The 14862-nt window shown below is 38.8% G+C and overlaps 1 protein-coding gene across 1 annotated transcript; it reads right to left on the bottom strand.

Moving 5' to 3' along the window:
- Positions 1–268: 268 nt before the first annotated feature.
- On the bottom strand, positions 269–10391 carry LOC117945496 (aspartate aminotransferase, mitochondrial-like). Its single transcript, XM_034873018.1, has 10 exons — positions 10194–10391; positions 5684–5840; positions 5128–5256; positions 4976–5035; positions 4735–4893; positions 4541–4645; positions 4254–4404; positions 3569–3734; positions 3251–3401; positions 269–1524 (listed from the first exon to the last, which is right to left on the bottom strand). The coding sequence occupies exons 1-10, from the start codon at positions 10274–10276 to the stop codon at positions 1402–1404; spliced, it is 1284 nt and encodes a 427-aa protein (XP_034728909.1). The 5' UTR covers positions 10277–10391; the 3' UTR covers positions 269–1401.
- Positions 10392–14862: the final 4471 nt, after the last annotated feature.

Genomic DNA, 14862 nt, shown 5'->3' with positions numbered 1-14862 from the left:
ATATATATATCCTATATGTATAAAGAAGTTCATATTAGTTTCTATACATATATATTTATATTCACATTCTGCAATCCATTCAGCCTATTTTTTTCCTTCTTTAAAACAGCTATTTCTATTTGATTTATTTTGTTTATTATGTTGTATGTTTGTTATGTATATGACAAAAAAGATTCAGTCACATAAGCTTCAAAAGGTGGGTAAACTCTAAGGGAAAGGAAACGTTATGTATTAAAAAATAAGAAAAATATCACATTAGAAAAGATCCTTCCTCTATAACCATTTATTGTTTGTTCAACAAAGTACATGCCAAAGGAGCCATTATTTTATGACAGAATGCAAAACATGGAGGCATACTGGTGGACGTTTGAGAGGTATGTGTTGACTGGGGACAAATCCCCCCTTTCTAAATGTTGTTTGTGCCTCAATGTATCAGTGATGAACAGATTGATACATACACATCCACGCGTACATCTTTGTGTCTGAGGGAAAGAGCAGCATGTGCATGTTTCTTTAGGAACTGTCTGGTGTTCACCCCATTAACGTACCCCGCTTATCTTTATTAACCAAAAAGAGAAGTTTGTACTTATGTCAAATACAAATACTCCTTGGTTAAATAAAATTTAAATATGGGGCCATTGATTTGGGGATATGGTAGAATATGAAAAACATCTCTGTTGCGCAATTCATTCCAAGTATTAAATGCTTCTCTGTACTAAGTTTTACCGTGTTTGGCTTGTGAGCTTGCATCAGGGGTTGAAGAGGGACTGACTGAGAGACAGCTCGGAAAATTTCAAACAGAGATAATGAGGAAATGACTTGATTGATTAGTCCAGATGGACAACCACAGATAGCCAGTGAATTGATTAACTAATTGAGATATAAGTTAGAATGTCGGCCTAGTGTTGAAAGTCAACAGTGCCTTACAAATAATTAAAGTGCTTTGACTCGACCATTAAAATTAAGAACTCACATTTTAGACATAGACCTCAACTTTTAGGAGACATTGATTCAGAGTCTAACATGATGTTGGTTCCTGGATGTTTTATAGTGAGTGGTGCCCCCAGCACATCAACAGCACACATTTAGGAGGACACTAATGCACAGCCACCAGTTGATTCATCATAATAAATATGCAAAGATGATTTATCAGTAATGGGAGTAAACATGTATTTTACAATTTGGCAGGGGGACCCTGTTGAGTGAAATGTTAAACAAACAAAGTTAAACAGAAACTAAACCGTTGACAGCAGCATCTGTTCAGATTTGAACTCATGTGTCTAACTAAACATTGAGCTCTTTTCTTAAAGGTGGAATGGAGGAGACAGAGAATAAGTGGTGCATTAAGCTCCTCGTCAGCACTGCTGCTTTGATTTCGTAGTTCTCCCAGCAGGATCCTCTCTACTTGGTTACTGCATGGATCCCGTGTGCCAGGTACCCCACGTTCCCAGAGGTCACGCCTGCCATGGAAATCCTGCCATCCTTGGTCATGTACACTGAAAACTCCTTGGTCAGGCGCTCAACCTACAGGTTGAATGAATGAACACACACACAACTCAAAATCCACTTCAGTAATTTCACAACAAACATTCCCACTGCACTTTGTTTTCTTATTAGATTTCAAAGCTGCCTGATCAACATGCTACAGTTAGCCACCTTGTCTCGGCTAGTTACGTGGAAAGGCGTATAGATTTTGAACAGCTCACCCAGAGACTGAAGGCAGAAGACATTCAGAAACCTGTATCTCACTCAAAATACCATGGGTAGTTTTTTTCCAAGTTGGTAAGCTTGTGGAAGCACCAGTAACACAAAACAACACCCCAAATCCCAGAAAAAATGTTTTCATAATATGGTTACTTTAAGACACTGTTACAGTAATCAAGCATACTATACAGTTTAACCCTGTGCCAGAGAGTCAAACCCAGTTTTCTCTTCTGTCTGGTAAGATGTTGTGGTTTTCCGTCTCGCATGAGGCACTGAGATCTAATATTATCAAGAAACCTTTCCACTGTCTGTGTTTAAGGGTACATCATTCAAGAGTCAAGACCTTAACAAGAGCAGTCATAGTGTTGTGGTCAAAATCCTGACTGGAAAACAAACAAGTGTTAAAGAGCCTTCAGGGATTTTACTCAATATTGAGATGTTTGATATGGGCCTGTAATTGTACATTGGTAAGGTTTGTTCGTTTTTTTAAATTGTGACTTAAGAACTGCAGCAGAACATGTCACAGATTAACAAATCACACCCCTATGTTAAATTCCCATGGAGGAAGGCAGATTTTTATTTTTAAAGGCCAGTTATTTCATGGAGCCAGGATAATATGCATCCTGATAAAGTTCCCTTGGCCTTTGGAATTAAACTAACCGTATATCATCATCTACCCTTCGCCATACATAGAGATCGGCACGGTGTTATTTCAGTTAGCCTAATAGCTGGTTTGATTTGCAGTGAGAGATGATCTTACGGAAAGTTCACCATGACTATTTCTATGTATCGTAAATGATATGTGATGATGTGGGGCTATTTTAATTCAAAGGTCAAGGGAACTTTATCAGGATGCATAGTATCCTGATCCGTGAAATAACTGTCCTTTAACAATAAACTTCTGCCTGCCTCTATGGGAATTTAACATAGGGGTGTGTATATTTATGCCCTCGGTATTTTAAGGAAGAACATTTATTGACAATACATTATTCATTCACAAAGAAAATTAGTGTCCCTAAAGAGGTTGGATTTTCCTTCTTTTTTTTTTAAATTAAGGCATCAAGATCAATTTCCAAAAGATGCTTTTTTTTCCTTTTTAATTAACTTTAGAAGGGGTGTGTAAACTTTCTCAAGCCACTGTATTTAGACTATATTAGAGCAGCTTTAGAGGACAAAGACAAATGCTGGTTTGTAATCATACAAGAAAAATAGTTAATAAAAGCCCCTTTTAAAAGGTGGCTTTTTAATTTAATGCCAGAACAAGTGCTAATATTCACAATGAATTGTCAATGTAAAAAATCTCCTATTGCAGTGGGCCAGACCGCTGGGGTAAATTTACCTTAAAAAGAACAGGGCTGGAGTTTTTTTTCTTATTTGCTTTAAATACTTCTCTGAAAGTAGTAAATTATTTCTTTTAGTGCCATTTGTATCATCTAATAGGAATAGTTTGCCATTTTGGGCAACTAGCGGAGCATCCAGGAAGTTCCTGGTCCCAGCTACTAGCTGCAGTGTAGTATTTAACAGAAAAATGTGTGTCTGTGCGTACCTGTTCGGGTTTGAGGCCTGTGAAGCAGAACATCCCAATCTGGTCAGTGACATGCTGCCAGCTGTGGGTGGAGCCCTCCTTTTTCAGACCAGCCACTAGCTCTTCTCTCATCTTAATGATGCGGTTGGCCATACCATGGACCTCCTCCAGCCTGGGATGATTGACAGCAGGGTCAAACAGTTATAGGAATAGATTTTGGTAGTTTGATGAATATGAAGATAGAGACTTGATCTCTTTTTTTAAATATTATTATTAATAATTATACACATTCAGTTCAGGTATTATGCACATGTATGCATCTACAGTATAAGCACATACCACAGTGAGCGCAGATCTGGTGTGTTAAGAATGGTTGCTGCAATTCTGGCGCCGTTCATCGGCGGGTTGGAGTAAATGGGTCTGATGAGGATCTTAAGTTGAGACTCCACTCTCTTTGCCTCCTCTGAGTCACTACAAACCACAGTGAAGCCACCCACACGCTCACCTGTGAACATCAACATGCACGTTGAATGTTAAGACTGATCAACTCAAGTCTGGGAAACAAAAAAATCTCAGAACTTACCCTTTAAAACACCAAAGCCAAACAACCGAAACTAACTAACCCATTGAGGTAGCAAAACCTCCATGTTCTGCGAGGAAAAATTCCTTTTTTTGTCAAAGGACACTGGTGGCTTTAAAGAGAGCATAGAATGTCTAGAGTACCCCGTCCGAAAGAGCTGCCTGATGGCAATGTAAAGCGGTGACTCTGAATGCTTATTTGGATAAATCATGCTTCACCAACTACTTTCTTACCACTGGGTGGTGGTAAAACACAAGCAAATGCTCACCTATTCAGTCACTATGTAGATTTTTCCTCCTCTGACGGTCACATGACACAGAATTAAGTATTTAGTACATCGTTTTTTTAAATCAACTCTAATTCCAATAGATACTGCAGTTTGGATATTATTTGCATATTTAATACTATTTATTCAAAAATAGTGTGTACTGAAGGCTAACTGACCATAGAGTCCCATGTTCTTTGCAAAGGACTGGGACAGCAGGATGTTGTGGCCCTGCTCAATGAAGTAGCGCACAGCCCAGGCATCACGATCGATGTCACCACTTGCAAAGCCCTGATAGGCCATGTCGAAGAACACAAGCAGGTTTCTTTTCTATAAGTTGGGTGGGGGCGTACAGGAGAGAGATGCAGACAGAGACAACCAGTTAATAATAGTGCAAGTGATAACAGCTCAATAAAGCACAGTGCTTATAAACTGTGGCTGTTGAACTGTCTAAAGGTCTACTCACCTTCACGATGTCAGAAATCTCCTTCCATTGCTCAGGCCTAGGGTCCACACCAGTGGGGTTGTGGGCACAAGCATGCAACATGATCACACTCTTCTCTGGGATTTTCTATGAGATACAAAAAGATTCTGGTTAATCAATTTACAATGCCATGAACAGTACAGACTCTCTTGACTAGTCCATCATCTAAGTCTTACTGAGATGTCATCGAGAGCTCCCTTGAAGTCAAAGCCACAGGTAGAGGGATCGTAGTATCTGTATGCTTTGAGCTGCATGCCGGCGTCTCTGAAGATGGGTGTGTGGTTTCCCCAGGAGGGTTTGGGCAGGTACACATCACGTGGCCCATGGAATCGAGACTGTGACAAAGTAAAGTTCTGGTGAGATTACCAGCCCGACACAGGGCCGTTTGTGTGATTGACGGGTACAAGAGGACCTCACCAAAAAGTTGGCTCCAATGCGCAGAGATCCAGTTCCCGAGATGGTCTGGACAGTAATGTTCTGTTGGGAGAAGAGACCAGCTGCACTGATTTGGACTTAAAACAACCGAGCTGAACGTCATTTAGTGTGGAGTAGTCACCACTCCAACTTACCCTGCCACTCTTTAGGACCTCGTTGTCATTACCGAGAGCGAGCTCGGCGCAGGACTTGGCAAACTCCCCCAAACCACCAATGGCAAGGTACTCCTTATCCATCTGTTTGGCTGTAATAATAGCCTCTGCCTAGAAGAAAAGTGTGAAAGTCATTACCTTCAATGGTATGCCATGCTTTGTAAATACAAACATAAATGATTTAGTTTATATTTTATTAAGACACAAATCATATGCATACACAGTTTCTCATGGTGATAAGGCCGAAATTCTCCTAATTATGGACATAAAGCCAAACACACACTAACATACACTGCATGCTAAAATGTTCAGAAGTGATGTTCCATCCAACTCTGTGTAGTGGAGTACTGTGGCACCCGATCATGTTATTTTACGAATTGATCCACAATGATACAACTGGTTTCCTCCCTAGTGAAAGGCAACATCTGAATGGCATGGGGAAAATGGAGTGTGTGTGTGTGTGTGTGTGTGTGTGTGTGTGTGTGTGAGTGTGAGTGTGAGTGTGAGTGTGAGTGTGTGTGAGAGAGAGAACACCTACCTTGCGGACGCAGCTGAGCACAAATGGCTTGCCCTGGTCATCCCTGTAGGCTCCCACTCCCAGGTTCATCTTCTTGGGGTTGGTGTCCCTCTTGTAGGCCTCGCTCACCCCCAGGATGGGATCGGGGGGACCCATTTGCACCCCCCCCCACCATGAGCTGCAAAAACACCAAGTCAGATAAATGGTGATGGACTTTCATACCGGTTCCTAAAAACATTCTTTTATTTGATAACAATTTTTTTTAAACAAAACATCACAAATCTGTTTATGTATTTTTCAGCTCCTACTACGGGAGCCTCGTCTCTTGGTAGAAGCATCCTGGGTGCTTATTGGCTCACTGACACTGATGGTTTACTCCTTGGGTACTGAAATTGAGTATTGAATAACAAGACATATTTTGATACTCGATACTTTAGAAGCAATTTGGTCTGTGCCTAAAAAGTATTGAATTGGGTACCCAGCCCTAATGCTGATGTGGACGGCATAGCAAACACTGAAGAGAGTCAAGAGTGAATCTGTGCAAACTGCACTGAAAAACACTGAAATCCACCCCATAAACGGAAACATTAGTGACAAAGTCATGAAATTATCTACTTAGCTAAGTTTTTAAGGCGTTAGGTGAGACCGGTCCCACTAATGTGATGGCTGTATGAGCCTAGCTCTTGTAACACGCTGTGGGCCTAATGCTCTAGCTTAACTCTTCATGTGACCTGAGGATACCACACTGACGATGAAACACATGAACAACACATGCTCAGTGGGCACAAGTTTAACAAAACAAATATAATTAATTAAGAGTCCAGAGTCCAAGACCTACAGTAACAGTTAATACGGGTCTAACACACAAACACCTTTGTTCACCTAGTCACTACCCACCACATCAATTAGTTATTCAAAATCATTCACAGATTCACTATAAAGTAAATGCTAAAATATTCTTATGAACAATACAAATCACAGCTTTAAATAAAAAAAAATACTCATCTGTGAAAATAGAAATATCCCCTTGTAAGAGGAATGAATACATACTAGGGCTGGATTAACTCTCCAATTAAAATTGTTTGACTGATCTGCCTTGTGATTAATAAAATCCCAAAATTAATCTAGGATGTTAACACATGGCAAGTCATGTTAAGTAAGAAATACTTTAAAACAAAGTTTTTGGGGGCCAATTCTTGATGTAAACATTAACCAGGTGCATTATAAAAAAAACTAAAATTGTGAAGTGTGCTTCTTGCTTGTACAATTTACAGCATACATTCTCTGAGAATGTGTTTTATCTGTAAGCAAAATTACTATTGTAACTGTAATTTCCCAAACACGAATGATATTGAATTGGAAATGTAACTGAATCGGGTCTTTGTGAATCTGAATCGGAGTAATCTGGGAAATCATTGGCAACTGCAAGCCCTTGGCTAAAACCTGCATAAACAAAAAAGTGAGCACTGGCAGAGAATTAAGTAAACCAGCATTACAGACAGCAAGCTGCATATCAAATGTAAAAAGGTCATGCCCTCTGACCTATTGACCTCAGACTGAACTCTCCAACTCATCAGGCACATGACAGTGGTGCAGGGCAGGCTGGGTAAATGTATTAGATCCATTTTAGACTTACTATAAAGAAATGCATGAAAGTATTATTTTCTCTTTTATAAATGCTTTTCAACTGAATGTATACACACATACTGGTAGGTGTGGGTGCCAACTTGAAAAAATCTGAACAAGATCAGTCCTTCACTCTCTCCCTCTAAAAACTAAAATAAATAAATAAATAAATAAATAAATACATACAAGGGTTTTCAAAGCAAATGAAAGTTGATGTAAGTGGAAAGGAGATGGATGACGCAAAAACATCCAAAACTTTGAATAAGGTAGATCAATTTAGATGTTTCAGGAAGTGTCTTGCTGTGTGGCATCTAGGAAAACAAAAGCAAATCATCTGTGCATGACAGGCGTTCTGCATTTAAAAATATAACAGCATGGTTTGAAATCTACTGAATATATTTTGATGGTTTACACACCAAAAAAGCAGAGATGAATGCGGTGATCAACTCTGCAAACATTTCTACTTTTTATAGTATGCAACTACCTAATGAAAGAAAGCCTCCATTACAAGAGACTCACAAATTAGAAAAAATATACAAAATGTAACCTAATTAGATAACTACATTTCTAGTATATATCTACATATTATGTGTTGAAGGCTTGCAAAATAAGTGTACTGCCTTGTTGAATGATTTGCTACCAGATATGTGGCTACTGTGTTATAATGGACTGCCACTAACATAACAATTGTCTTAGCACTGTAACCTTTTTTACTTAAGACGAATGAATTGAATAAATTCTTTCTCACATCTGCTTGATACATGAAGGCTGTTGCGTGTTGTGGCCTTTACCGCACTGTTGCTCAAACACTGTCTCAGGTTTCTTTTACTTTGTAAAGCCTCTCAACTTTGTAGCTAAATTTAGGACTGAGCACTTTGCAAAGGGCAAGTGTCTCCAAACCCCTACCAATAAAAAAATAAAATCACACTGGTTTATTAAGTAGTGACTACAGTTCACTGACAAACATGCTTATTGCATAAAAATCAAGTAAAGTGGTTGAAGTAAAAAAATAAATAAAAGATATGGGCCAAGTCCAGCTATGCAACTGTTTACTCAAAATACAATGGGGTTTTTGACAACACAATCCAAGCAACACTTTACAGTGCAATGCAATGATGTCCTGAATAAAAGCCTCTTTGTTCACACTAATTATATTTTGACTGTGCCAGAGAGGTATTGCATTCATTGATTTGTGTAGTTCAGGGGTCTTTTAACTTTTTTTAAAGCCTTAACTGAAAGAGAGAAATCAGGGATCCCTACTACGTACATTGTAAAAAATTAAGTTGCATATTAAACTGGGCCTACAATAATGTGTAGGGTGGCCTAAAGCCTTTATACATACCTTTTTTGCATAGAATACTAAGCCATTAAAATAGCCTACTAATTGTTGCCATGATTTTTTTTATTTATATATATATATATATATATATATATATATATATATATATATATATATTTTTTTTTTTTTTTTTTTAAGACATGATCGAGGCAACAAAATGATAATCATGTCTGTGCAAAGTGTAAACAGAGGTTGCAATTATTTTACTATGTAGTTTAATTTTCAACATAAACCAAGTTGTAAGAGAGAATCATTGTGTTAAGGGCATTTGGGTCCAGTGTTCCCATTCTGCCTGTATCTGCAGCGTACATGCACACAGAAACTTTGAACTTCTGCGTTTGTATAAACATCACAGTGACTGACAAGTTATCAGTGCTCAAAAGACCGAAGTCCTTTTACTAGCGTCTAACATCAAATAAAAACGTCCAGTTGCAGGTGGTGGGGAAAAAGCAATAACTAAAAACCTAAATAAAACTCTTCATTATGTATTCTTTGAAATCAGACCAATGTGCTTAAACATACGCCAACAGGATGAGACGATTGCAGAAACACACCCACACAGACTGAAATATGATAGCACCAGCTAGCAAAACGAAACCTACAGTTGCACCTCCGGTAACACAAGCAGAGACTGAGCAAAGACACGCACAAACCGCCACTGTAAAGTTCTCTACTATTTACAAAAGCTACATGTGATATTTTGTATGCACATAGTAAAGGCGAAGCAAAAGCAAAGGTTCTGAACTAGTTTGCCCTCCAAGCAGACGCTGAAAGGACACCGGTGGTTGTGACTTCCCACCTTCGCTGCAAAGAAATGGCCAATCAGCGATTAACGGCGGACCAGAGCAGCCAATCAGCGATTAAAGGCGGAACAGGACAGCCAATCAGCTCGCACGTCCTTTCCAACTACGACAAGTCGCTAAGCTCAAACTGTGCGTGGGATTTAACAACTGAAGTAATCGCAATCATGTATATCCTCAATAAAGTTGCTTTAAACCTAACAATGACTACGTTATTATAACAAACTAATTCCATAGCAAGGTTTTATGTCTACAGGCGACGTTTTAATGGAAACTTGTGCTGATGAACATTATGAACATTAACAACGTGACTTTCATCAGCAGCGAGCTTCACAGCAAGCTACTCTCCGAGGTCAAGTGAGTGCTAATCAGAGAGGATGTCCAGCACAACAGCTGCAGACCTGGGAGTTAATGTAAAAAAACAGGAGTCATTAAAGGTTTGCCTAACGTTAGCAAACTAGCTACATATGAACATTAACGCTAGCTCTCGCCACAGGAGCTATAACCTCAAACAACCCACCGGGGGCCTACTGAAATAATTTGACCCCTGTAGCTAATAAAGTTAGCCAGCTAGTATGGCTAAAGTCATATAACAGTAAAGCTTCAACATAAATGTGATGGCTGACAGAACCGTAAACGGTAACATTAAACTAGCGGCTTGTCTGTCTGGTCCAGCTAACGTTAGCTGTAAAACCAATGTGAGCTGAGGAAAGCCTTTTCTAACGTTTCTACATCCGTTAGTTTTGAGCGTGTTAATGCTGTTTACCTGTTGCGGGTGGACACAACTCCGAGGGACGGGGAAATCTTCCCCAGGCAGTAGATCACCTTGTTTGACTTGAGCAGGGCCATGGTTGTGCTGCGCTTGGGAGCAAAGCCTAGTAGGATCTGGACGGATGTGAAGGGCAGGCACGACCACGATGCTACGCTATCAACGCTGAGTACGCACTGACGTCACAGAGGCATACTATCAGCAGTACCGAGCAGTGCAGTAAATAACAAACCAAAAAAGCTGTATTTATTTCTGACATTTACTTAAGGATGTTTAATTAAGGATTTATATTGTAACACTTTACTTTTTCTTTACAAGGCTGTCACGTTTTTATTTCTTGTTCTTGTTTTTATATTTTATTATGACTATTTTTTCTATTTTGTCATTATTTATTATGTAGCTGAGATGTCTGATTCTTTGTTATGTTATTTGTTAAAATAAAGCAATTAAAAAAAAAACGAGCAGTACAGTATTGATACATATGTATTACCCCGCAGCGCTGTGGAAATAAGTCTGGCAATGTGAGACTAATACAGTTCATTTTCTACTTAATTTTTCGACCACCCTGGCCTGCACAACCAAACTGTATTTTCAACGAGTCTTATCAGCACGTGTGCTAAAGCAGGTGTACATTTAAGTGCTTGAAGCACTGCTGAATGAAGTAACAAACTGGTATAGTGATACGTGATAATACTGCGATAATAATGTTATAAGTGGTTAAATTTGGGGGGATACTTGAGTGCAAAAACTATATTCTGTCAGTAGCATTCTGCAGTTATCTGATTGGTCCACTTGATGGCGATGTCACACAGCAGCCATCCTCTTTTGAGCTGCAGCTGCTTGCTCCATGAATCATTATCTCCAAATAGTCTTAGCCCATTTAATTATTTTTTTCATTCCAAAAAATGTATAGAATAGAGAACATTTGCAGACACATGAACACAACGACAAAATAAATAAAAACATCAACAATCATACCCCATTTACAAAGACCCACAAAGCTAATCAATAAGTTCAATACATAGCATCATTTACAGTTAGAAGAGTTTCGATATCATTCAGTCATGGGAGGTCACACGTGTTAAATACATCTGCTCAGTCGTTAGAGCTTTACAGTTTTTTGAATGTCTTATGGAGTCCAAATACTTTGCCCAGTTTGTCATTGATACTTTTTGAGCTGTGATGATGATCTAATGACAAATGTACATCCCACCTGTTTGTAGCTCAGATTTGAATATTTCAGTAAGTGTTACAAGATACTGAAAATGAAGTGCTCAATTGTCCCTAATCCACTGCAGAAGAGGTGTTTTGACTGAGGGACTCTCCGGCACTTGTACCTCCAACTACCCACCAGATGGAGACCTCTACATTTTACTACACAAAGCTCACTAGCGCTCACTATTTGTTGTTAGCAGCTTCACAGTTATTGTATTTTTAGTTAACAAATTATTGTTTTTTAAACATACTATGATTCAAACATGTAAAACACACAAGCACACACACACACACACACACCTTCCACTCATCTAAGAGTCTTAGCCATTTAAATATTGTTATCTGTAAGTACTGTGTGTGCTTTTTACTGATGTTAAGGCACTACCAGTGCGTTAAGTGAAGATGTCAGGACTGGTTTCACTTTCAGAGTCATATAACTTGACAAGACCAGCAACCTCACCGACGTTCATTCTGTGTAGAAGGAACAGTGACCTGGAGAAACATCACACAGCAGAAAATGAAAGCCCATGAAACACTTTCCTGCAACTCAGACTCACTGGCACCCCAACAGAGTGACAGAGCAGGACACACATTTGGCTTGCATGTGGGAGTGCAAGTGTGTAGAGGTGATATGGAGGTTTCCAACAAATCCATCGTGTTCAAGAGAGCTCACATTCATACATGCAATGTTCAAAAACAATCGTTTGTGGAACAGAGAAGATATACGATGTGCTTTTTACAGTTTATGTTTATTCATTTTTACCTGCATGATATAGCCTATAGGCTGTAGAAGTTAGCTGTATGGTTTTGAGTCTCAATCACTCTACATCAACACTGATGACAGCAAAATAACAGTAGCAACATGAGTTTGAGGAACTGAGGAGTCCACAGAGCAGAGCTGTAAGTAAGCGCTGAAAGAAAAGAGCAGCATAAAAAGAATAAAACTGATAAGAGAGAGTGTTAGTGACTGTAATACTTTAGGCAGCTTTAATTGATACCCATTGTAAAGATTATGTGTGTGACTGATTTTGTCATCAATGTTGTGGTTACTGTATCTTGTCAAATAAATCTACAAGCCCTTATTTGGCCATATGTTTACATGAAAATTTTCTATTTCCAAACACATGTGTGACTGTCACTTCTCCACCCACTCTTGTGAGGGAATGGGTCAATAGGTTGTGTGACAGAGTATTTTATTTCATATACTGGTTATAGTTTTTCAAGGCTGATGCTGTATTACATTAGACAACGGTTTGTTTTCACAGCAACTCTCAATAATGTTCACTCACCCATTTTTATTTAAATGATTTAATTTGCTGATTTGTTATTTAGTGATTTAATAAAAACAAATGTAAAAGGAAAATAGCAAATACACAGCATTTTGATCATGTTTGTATTTTCAGCAATCAGTAAATGCCACTCATTTGAGCTATATCAGATGACAATGCATTAAGCTCTCTCTGTCAAAAGACAAGAAAAAAGTTAAATAATAAACATGGAATAGAAATTAAAAGCTTAAGATAAACCTGATAAATGCTAAACAGTAATCACTATGAACAAAAAAATCATATCAGAGATTTCCTGAGGTTTTTAAGAGTGTCTTCAGTTCAGCTGTGCCCACCTGCTGAGAACGTTCAGTTCATTACTGTTACAAGAATTTTCAATTCACAATAACAGCTCAAAGAAATAAGGGAAAATTACCTTCTTCATGAATCCATTACTTGTTTTTTATAATGACAAAATGCTGTCCCATGGTGACTCTCATGAATGTCTCTCAGGCTAAAACCAGTGATACGCTACAGCAATCTGAGGATAAGCTGTGTGACTTTTAAAGGCACTGTACACCCACTGTACACCCCACACAGGTGCTTCCACTCTTTGCTGATTAGAGCTTTTCTCTGGATTGGCCTTTTTTCACAGCAGATGTGTGTCATAAAAGCCCAGGTGTTACTAATGACATAAACGATGGCTCCATTCAATTAAAGTGTCCCAGTGAGCGTGACAGCTAGCCAGCATGCACAATAAACAGGACCTTGAATTTGAAGCAGTTAAATGGAATTCAGCCACTATGTTTTTTATTATTTACACCTGTGTTTCCTACTGCATGTCTTCAATGAAGTGGGCCAATTGACATGTATTTTATCTTTGTTGTTCCTCTTAGAGTAAGAGCTGTTATCCAAAGAGCTTATGTAATTCCCAGCATTGGTCCACTAACCTTAATCTTTTTTTAAAAACTTGATTTCTTCACGTTTTCTATACAATTATACATGGTGCAACAGTGCTGCTATGTACAGAAATACACAAATGTACAGCACAATATACAATACATACACAGAAATCGTCTACCCACTCCCCACCCTCACTAACGCACCTACATTTTGCCGACCACAGTTAAAAAGGCAAGGTAGAATATACCCTACACACAGACAAAATGATACATAAAGAAGCATTATTAAAAAATAAATAAATAACATAGATATATATATATAGTACTGTGCCAAAGTTTTAGGCAGGTATGAAAAAATGCTGTATACTAAGAATGCTTTCAAAAACGGAAGTGTTAATATTTTATTTTCATCAATTATAAAAAGGCAGTGAATGAACAGAATAGTAATCTATACATATGTATAATATAATACACATGTAATAAAAGTAATACAATATATACACAGCCTAATATTTGGTTTGCCTTCAAGACAGCATCAATTCTTCTAGGAACACTTGCACACAGTTTTTGAAGTTAGTTTTCCAAACATCTTGGAAAACTGACCACAGATCTTCTGTGGGTGTAGGCTTCCTCAAATCCTTCTGTCTCTTCACGTAATCCCAGACACACTCGATGATTTTAAGATCAGGGCTCTGTGGGGGCCATGCCATCACCTCCAGGACTTCTTGTTCTTCTTTAAACTAAAGAAAGTTCTTAATGATGTTGGCTGTATGTTTGGGGTCGTTGTCCTGCTGCAGAATGAATTTGGGGCCAACCATACACCTTCCTTATGGTGTTGCATGATAGATTAGTATCTGCCTGTATTTCTCACCATTAATCCTGACCAAATCTCCAACTCCATTTGCAGAAATGCAGCCCCAAACTTGAAAGGAACTTCCACCATGCTTCACTGTTGCCTGCAATCCGCTCTCCAGCCCTTCAGCAAACAAACTGCCTTCTGCCACAACCAAATATTTGAAATTTTGACTTGTCACTTCAGAGCACCTGCTGCCATTTTTCCGCGCCCCAATTTCTAAGTTTTGTTGGTTGGCCTTGTTTCCATGTTGGAGGCATGCCTTTTTGACTGAAACTCTTCCATGAAGACCACTTCTGGCCAGACTTCTCCAGACAGTAGCTAGGTGTACCTTGGTCCCACTGGTCTCTGCCAGTTTTGTGCTGATGTCACTGCGGGACATCTTCCGATTTTTTCATCCGTGTCTACAATCCTCAATGCTGGCTGGCTTT

Source organism: Etheostoma cragini, chromosome 1, assembly GCF_013103735.1.
Source record: "Etheostoma cragini isolate CJK2018 chromosome 1, CSU_Ecrag_1.0, whole genome shotgun sequence".
In the NCBI taxonomy this organism is placed as follows: domain Eukaryota; kingdom Metazoa; phylum Chordata; class Actinopteri; order Perciformes; family Percidae; genus Etheostoma; species Etheostoma cragini.
Note: the sequence above shows the minus strand (reverse complement) of the source record. Positions and strands in the feature narration are given on the sequence as shown.